Here is a 9,031-nt window from a genome sequence, read left to right on the forward strand (position 1 = left end):
GCAAATATAATTACACCGAGCACGAGTGCTGCTTATACGGTCCGATCTCAACGGGTGATTTTGTTGGCAACCGCGCGGGTCCGCTTGGAGTCGACTGAGGGTCGCACTTTAGACGTCAGGGCTCTTTTAGATCCAGGCTCTGAGTCGTCATTGTAAGCGAGAAGGTCGTACAGTCGCTCCAGCTACAGCGGAAAAGTGTGAGGGTGTTACTCACCGGTTATCAGGAGAAGAGCGTCGGGATGGCCAAACACGAAGTCTCCGTCGAGCTTACGTCCTGCGCAGACAGCGACTTCCGCATCACTCTTAACGCGTTGGTGACAAGGAAAGTCACCTCTCCAACTCCGTCTCATCCAGTGGAGGACCATCCATGGATTCACATGCGGGGATTGCCGCTGGCCGATCCGGAGTTTAGATTACCACGTAGAGTCGACGTACTTCTTGGAGCTGACGTTTGTGGGTACCTTTTCTTGGAAAATAAGGTAGGCCCTCCTGGAACTCCGTCGCTGGTCCGCACGCCGTTTGGATGGTCCCCTTTGGGACCGGTTTCGACCTCCGACGACCCAGACTCAGGGGTGGCTCGGGTGCAACTCATCCGAGGCCTGGACGATCTCCGAGGTCCAATCGAGGTCGCCGCGGAGTCCTCAAGACACAGCTTGTGAGGAGTATTTCAAGGAAACGCACTCACGTGATGAACTAGGTCGTTACGTGGTGCGGCTCCCATTTCTGAAGGCTACACCCGAAGACATCGGAGTACCGCGACGTGCCGCTCTTCAACGGTTTCTGGCTGGCGAACGAAGATGGGAGAAGGACTCCTTTTTGCAAACATCTTATGCGGGCTTCATGGAGGAGTATCGGAGACTGGGCCACATGGAACCAGCCTCCAAGTATGATGTCGCTAACGCCAACTACCTGCCTCACCATGCAGTCTGGAAAACCACCGGGTCAGGAAATAAAAGGATTCGAGTTGTCTTTGACGGATCTTATGTTTCAGGCAACAGACCTTCGCTGAACCAGGCTCTTGCGTCAGGACCACGTCTGCAGTCCGACCTTTGGCTGGTGCTCACTCGGTGGAGGTTCCCGAGATGCGTATTTTCTACGGACATAGTAAAGATGTTCCGTCAGATAGCCGTCCATCCTGACGATCGAGATTGGCAGCGCATACTGTGGAGAGACGAAGCTGGAAACGAAGTCCGCGACTTTCGTTTAACCACCGGTCACCTACGGGACAACTTCAGCCCCTTACCTTGCTCTACGAGTTCTACAACAGCTGGCAGACGATGAGGAACAACGATTTCCTTGGGCGCAGCCATCTTGCGTCGAAATTCCTACGTGGACGACCTGTTGGCTGGAGCCGACGATCCTGCCAAGGCTGAGGAGTCTCGACAGCAGCTAATCGGCATCCTCATGGCGGGCGGGTTCCCTCTTGATAAGTGGACGCTGAACTACACGTCCCAAGGGGAACCTAGTGAAAGAGACCACAAATTCCTGCAGGCGAGCAACGACGCGGAGACGCTAGGACTGACTTGGAATGCGGTGGCAGACACGCTTACTGTTACCTCGGCCAAATCGGACCAACCGTCAACCATCCGAACTTGGACGAAACGACTCGTCCTTCTTACACTGCTCGACTCTTCGATCCGCTTGGATGGGCCTCACCAGTACTCATACGCGCCAAAACACTACTGCAAGATCTTTGGTTGTCAGGAGCAGATTGGGACGAACCGCTTTCAGTCCGCCTGGAGGAGTCGTGGCTTCAGTTTCGTCAAGATCTGGAAGAGGTAAAGACTATCTCATTACCACGTTGGGTTAGTTACAGGGATGCGATGCACGATCACATCGAGCTGCATGGCTTTTGCGACGCCTCCGAACGAGCATACGCCGCTGCAGTCTATGTACGCTTACCAAGTACCTCCACCATGGCGAACGTGCATCTCCTCATCGCAAAAACGAAGCTCGCTCCAATCAAACTCTGCAGTATTCCGCGCTTGGAATTATGCGGAGCTCTGCTACTGGCTCGACTCATGGTGGCGGTTCGGGGACGGCATACTTCCTCTACGAGCCACCTTATATGCGTGGACGGATGCATCGGTGGTACTATCCTGGGTTCCAATCGCACGCTTCCAGGTGGAAGCCCTTCGTCGCACACCGCGTGGCGGAAATTCAAACGTACTCCCAGACGTGGAATTGGCGTCATCTTCGCAGCGGCGATAATCCGGCGGATTTAGCAACCAGGGAGTTACCGTACAGGCTCTGAAGGAAGATGAGCGCTGGTGGCATGGCCCTTCGTGGCTTCAGATGCCCCCCAGTGATTGGCCGTCCTCCATTCGTTCTCAGGACGATTCACTCTCGGAGCAACGATCTACCGTCCACACCATCGCAGCCGAAACCGTCAGAATCTGAAAACGACTTACTATGCCGATTTTTCGTCGTTGACAAAGCTAGTACGCATTACAGCTTACCTGAGACGCTTCGTGTGGAACACTCGGGGCAACGACAGCAGGCGAACGGGTTTTCCTGACTTCCACGGAACTCGATGAGGCTCGAAAATGTATTCTCCGACTGAGCCAATCGGAATATTTTTCCGAAGAATTACACAATCTAAGAACAGGTAAACCGATTAAAAGTAAATCAATGTATTAGCCTTACGGCCTGTTTTAGATGACTTCGGGATCATTCGTGTGGGTGGAAGATTGGATCATGCATCGCTCACCTACGATCAACGGCATCCAATCCTCGTTCACCGTCGGTCTAATTTGGCTGAGCTAATTGTTCGGGCAAGCACACGCTCAGACTCTTCATGGTGGCCTCACGTCGACACAAAGCTTCGTCCGTCAAACGTACTGGATTCCGCAGGACCGCACTCTCCTCAAACGCATCCTAAGAAATTGCGTACGCTGTGTAAGATTCCAAGGTAACACGGGTACGCAGCAAATGGGCTCCTTACCTGCTTCACGAGTCCAGCCTGCCAGGGCCCTTCCTTCGCAGTGGGGTCGACTATGCTGGCCCAATCACCCTCTGCATGTCAAAGGGTCGCGGCCAGAAGACGGTCAAGGGTACATCGCGGTGTTCGTCTGCCTCTGCATCAAAGCTGTCCACCTGGAGCCAGTGTCCGACCTGTCCTGCGTCCGCGTTTATCGCGGCCTTCCGACGGTTCGTCGCGAGGCGAGGACGCTGTGCTCACCTCTTGAGCGACAACGCGACGAATTTTCGGGGTGCAGATGCGCAGTTGAAATCTATGTTCAAACGAGCTTCTGAATTTTACAGGGAGGTTGCTGAGCTAATCGCCAACGAAGGAACAAATGGGAATTTATTCCACCCTACTCACCTCACTTTGGCGGCCTGTGGGAGGCGGCGGTGAAATCGCGAAGAGGCATCTTCTTCGGTCAGTAGAGGGTCACAGGCTGACCTTCGAAGAACTGACAACATTATTGTGCCAGGTGGAAGCGTGTTCTAAATTCACGACCGTATCACCACTCACGGACGACCCCAAAGACTTCTCCGCACTAACACCGAATCACCTCATTACGGGTCACTCACTGTCGGCGATTCCGGAATCACCGGAAAATTTAAATTTCGACGGGAGGACACAAAAGGTGGGCCCTCGTACAAAAATTAATTGAACATTTTTGGCGTAGGTGGAGTAAAGAATATCTGGGCCAACTGCAACATCTTCCGAAGTGGCGGAAGGCGCTTCCTAACCTCCAACTCGGAACCCTCGTCTTGCTAAAGGAGGACTCGACACCACCAACTAAATGGCCGATGGCGCGCGTCGTGAAGGTCCACGAGGGAAAAGATGGCCTAACACGTGTGGCGACCGTCCAGACTGCTACCAGACTGACCACACGTGCAATCACACGGTTGATTCCACTCGTGTCGCCGAACGATACGGACAACGCTACGGCTAAGAAGACGTCTCATGATACGTCTGTCACGGCGGGCGGCGGCACTCTACCGGCAGACGAGCAGTGACGTTAGTAGCAACCGCGATTCTTGGAAAACAATCACGTCGTTGCCGTTCCGACAACGAGGCGGCGGCATGTTTGAGATTCGCTCACTTTACTAATTATACGTTTTTCCTACATTACTTTTGCTTTAAATTACATTGTATTACAACTAATGATTTATTCTATTAACTGAACATATTTGTTTGTATCTATTACTAATCGTTGTTTAAAATAAATCATATCCGACGGGCGAGCGAGGTTCGCGGTTCCCCGCCACTCGTCTTCCCCTCACAGGTTCCCCGGGTGGATCGAGTAGCTCGGACACCTGTAGGGGGGCGAGGCGAGACGGCCGAAAAGATATAAATATATCGATTCCGAGAATCTTGCTCTCTCTCTTAGTCGGCATTGTGACAAAAGTAAACACGGGCTTATTACGAAACGCTTCTTCATCGAATTCGTGTAGATAAACCGTCTACGATCCTTCTGTGCATCGTTAAAGGGATTCCCAAAAAACGGAATTAAATACCGATCCGCGATCGCGTCGAAGTTTTTTCACGCTCCAACGAGCAGCGTTTTTCGGAAGCTCGTCTCAATTCCTCGACCGTTCGACGGAAAATTCGGAGCTTCAACACAATAATATAATATAACATAATACAGCATATAATATATAATAGTAAGTAATATAAATGCACCGAATGCATAAAATGCACAAAACGGAGCTAATGATACCACATTAACAAATACACTGCAATTACACTACAGTACAATACCTCCGAGCGTAGCACATTAGTACGCGCACTGTCACAGCAATCACATCCGCACGAATAAATTCAAAATTTAAATTAGAAAATTCAAAATTCAATTATTTCAATAAATTCAATTCAATTAATTAATTAATTCAGTTCAATTGACACTTATCACTTAACACTTCGTATCACATCACATCATAGATGACCGATGACCATGTCAACGTCAACTAAGGTAGGAAACCGGGCGAAGTAAAATAAAGAGCGCGAGCATAAACCATAAAGAACATAGATAGTGTTCGAATTCCCTAGTCCATACCATAATGATTATCGACCATCAAGTTAACCACCTAATCATCAAATTAATCAACTAATTATACAGAATATATAAACGTTCAAAAGCGAAAAGCGGAAATAAAAGCGAAAATACTTCAACAACTTTCAATAAATCACCGCGATGAAAACCAGAAGTTAGGTACCTACGAAAGATAACGATAGCAAAACGCATCGTAATAAGTAAAGCATGCAATACTGCCCGAAGATAAGCCGTAAAGCTATCCCTAGTCGGTAACCAACCGCAGCACCAGAGATATTACCAACCGCAAATATTCCATCCACCACATAATACTCGGCCGCTCGCTCCGTAACGGTTCCGTAACGGTTATCCACAGACCAATTATCTGCCGCGCAGCAATTACGTACCGCGCGCCAGTTACCCGGTACACACAGTTATCGACTGCAAAACCATCCATCGTGCAGCCGCGCAATCCTAGGAATCCATACTTACCATCAAACTTATCATCAAAGATAAGTCTGATATACAGTACTTTCACGAAGGTATAAAGCACACGAACATCAAATCAAGCTTCCAGACAGATCAAGATGGAGGATAAATCAGTTAGTAAAATCAATACTACGGTTATTTATTATATATAAATATGAATCATACGTTTGTAATAGGGTGGAATGAAATAAATATAAATTACATATAAATTACAAATTACAAACAATAAGGAAAAATAAAATGAAATCAAATGAATCAACCCGAATAAGATCCACAGATAGCGCAGATTGCAGGACACACTGTATTACTACATATCGCGCTGCAGAAAGCAGATTATACAAAACAACAGAACAACAGAATCAACGGAATCAGGAATCGCCACAGAACGAAGGGCCGAATAAATAAATAGAATAAAACTTTTAACTTAGACAAAATCAACCAGTAAAGTCAAACAACGTCAACAACGCATGCGATCAGGAAAGTCCCGTGAGCCCACTAAAAACAACTCTCGGTCAAATAATATTAGTTAGTAAAATAAAATAATAAATCAATGAAACTAGAATAAATCATGGTAACAGGCATCTAGCAGAAATGAAATATGAAGCAGAAATGAATCAATAAATCAAGAAAAATCGAATCAGATCAATGTATAGCTTTAATCAATCAACATCAAAATGAAGGAATGAATGAATAATAAATGAATGAATGTACGTAAACTGAATGCAGGTAAAACAGTTAAGGATATTAACAAATTGGGAACTACAGAAAGTGTGTAACGCGCAACATACGTAACCAACATAACCGACATAATGTAATGTAATGTAATGAAATGTAATATAATGTAAAATAATAAATACAGCAAATGAGTTATATTCCAACTAAATATAACCGTAGGCCTTATTGGCTCAATCCCCCCTACATTATAAATCATAGATTGTACGGTTATAAGTCATAGTGTTCGAAAATGCGTTGATTTCAACCGACGCCACACGAACCGCGGCAGCACTCTTCAGCGCGACCGGCAGCCACCTTGGATGCCGGTCAGGCTGACCAATCACCGTGCTTGACGTCACCGGGAAGAAGCCAACGGCTCTTGCTACGACGAAGCCGGTGGTTCGGCCATTACGGTTTTGTATCGTTACGGTAAACACGTGCAGTACTGATTCCAAAAATTTCTAGTGCAATTAACGAATTTCGATTCTAAAGAACTCAGCATCGCAACGCGATTTCTGTGCCGACGGCCAACGCGAACTCGCGGTTAATCTAGTTCGTGCAAATCCACGAAATTAGTAGAATTTCGTGGTGACCACGTGTTGAATCAACACGTTCTCAACCGGTTCTCAATCGCAAGCTCAAGACCTCCTTACAATCTCGAACACTTTTGAACACATAGATTGCAAATTGTAAATTGCAAATTGTAAATTGTAAGCGATTGCGTCCATACAAATGCAACAGAAATAAAAATTTACACCGAAAGATGTATAAGGATAAATCAAAGCACGCCTCGCAAGCATCCAAGTTTCCGCCACGCGCGCAAATCCGGCCGTAAATAAACAGGCTTGTATGCACTCTCGTACAGGGACTTTCCAACAACCATGCAACTGGGCAGCATGCATCGATTCAGAGAAAAGAAGAGAGATCCATACTGGGGCCTTGCAAGACAACACAATCGGCCAGCGTCGTCGCTCCAAACGACAATAAACAGCCGTTCAAAACGAACGTCTTTCCGATTAGGTATGGAAGAAGAAACACTGGGCCCCTCTCTTTGAGGTAATTCTGCACTATTGTAAGCTGTATTCACTATTCGGAGCTGTAAATGCCACTTTGAGCGCAGCTGTGCAGAAGAAGAACAAGAAGAAGAGGAAATAGCTCGCAATATGTGCGTGACGCCCCGTTCCTTGAGGTAAATCTGCAAATATCTCGGGAACGGTGCGAGATATGGCAAAATGTTAACAAACCTTTTTTGTAGGAAATTAAATTTACTACTATTTATGTTCCATCCCATTTTTTGATCAGATGCGTAGTTTTCGAGATATATCGAGATATTCAAAAGTTCTGAAGCCGCAGCAAAATTAAAAGGATGAAGAAACACTGTGGCCCCTTTCCTTGAGGAAACTCTGCACTATTCTAAGCTGCATTCACTATCCCCAGCTGCAAATGCAACTTCCAGCGCAGCTGTGCAGATGAAGAACAAGAAGAAGAAGAAATATCTCCGAATATGTGCGTGACGCCCCTTTCCTTGAGGTAAATCTTCAAATATCTCGGAAACGGTGCGAGCTATGGCAAAATGTTAAGAGACCTTTTTTGTAGGAAATTAAATTTCGTACTATTTATGTTGTATGGGATTTTTTGATCAGATCCGTAGTTTTCGAGATGTATCGAGATGTTTAAAAGTTCCGTTATTACTATATCTTCCTTAGAAATAATGTAATATACTGATTGCTTCGTACAGATGAATGTACATTCAATAATAATATCATTATTACTATATGTGCATTAGGTATGCAATATACATTTTATAGCAATATCATTATTATTATATCTTCATTAGATATAATGGAATATACTGATTCCCTCTTACAGATCAATGTACATTTAATAAGAATATCATTATTACTATATCTACGTTAGATATAATGTAATATACTGATACCTTCCTACAGATCAATGTACATTTAGGAACAATATTATTATTACTATATCTTCATTAGATACAATGTAATATACAGATACCTTCCTACAGTTCAATGTACATTAAATAACAACATCATTGTTACTATATCTTTATCAGATGTAATGTATTATCTTGATGCTTTCCTACAGATCAATGTACATTTAATAACAATATGATTATTACCATATCTGCGCTAGATATGTAATTTACAGTTAATAACAATATCATTATTAGTATATCTACATTAGATATAATGTAATATACTGATTCCTTCATGCAGATCAAAGAACATTTAATAAGAATATCTTTATTACTATATCTTCTTAGATATAATGTAATATACTGATACCTTCCTACAGATCAATGTACATTTAGGAACAATATTATTATTACTATATCTGCATTAGATATAATGTAATATATTGATACCTTCCTACAGATCAATGTACATTTAGTAACAATATCATTACTACTATATCTGCATTAGATACGTGATATACGTTTAATAACAAAATCATTATTACTGTATCTACCTTAGAAATAACGTAATATATTGACTTCTTCGTACGGATCAATGTACATTTAATAACAATATCATTATTAATATACGTGCATTAAATATGTAATATACATTAAATAACAATATCATTATTACTATATCTGCATTAGATATGTAGTATACATTTAATAACAATATCATTATTACTATATCTGCATTCGATATGTAATATACATTTAATAACAGTATCATTATTACTATATCTACATTAGATATAATGTAATATACTGATACCTTCCTACAGATTTATGTACATTTAATAACAGTATCAATATTACTATATCTGCACTAGATATGTGATATATATTTAATAACAGTATTATT

The 9,031-nt window shown here is 43.8% G+C and overlaps 1 protein-coding gene across 1 annotated transcript; it reads right to left on the reverse strand.

The window, feature by feature from the left end:
* Nucleotides 1–678: 678 nt before the first annotated feature.
* Nucleotides 679–1,310, reverse strand: LOC123988758. Its single transcript, XM_046289506.1, has 3 exons — nt 1,244–1,310; nt 1,001–1,093; nt 679–926 (listed from the first exon to the last, which is right to left on the reverse strand). Exons 1-3 carry the CDS (start codon nt 1,308–1,310, stop codon nt 694–696), a joined length of 393 nt encoding a protein of 130 aa, XP_046145462.1. The 3' UTR covers nt 679–693.
* Nucleotides 1,311–9,031: the final 7,721 nt, after the last annotated feature.

This window comes from Osmia bicornis, unplaced genomic scaffold (assembly GCF_907164935.1).
Source record: "Osmia bicornis bicornis unplaced genomic scaffold, iOsmBic2.1, whole genome shotgun sequence".
NCBI lineage: Eukaryota > Metazoa > Arthropoda > Insecta > Hymenoptera > Megachilidae > Osmia > Osmia bicornis.

What these genes read in the sequence shown, in the direction of transcription:
- LOC123988758 (XM_046289506.1), bottom strand. Translation starts at nt 1,310, where the DNA reads ATGGCTGCGCCCAAGGAAATCGTTGTTCCTCATCGTCTGCCAGCTGTT. An exon ending in TGTAGAACTCGTAGAGCAAG is followed by an intron (nt 1,094 to 1,243) that starts GTAAGGGGCTGA and finishes CTATGTCCGTAG; the next exon opens with AAAATACGCATCTCGGGAAC. An exon ending in AAGAGCCTGGTTCAGCGAAG is followed by an intron (nt 927 to 1,000) that starts GTCTGTTGCCTG and finishes GTGGTTTTCCAG; the next exon opens with ACTGCATGGTGAGGCAGGTA.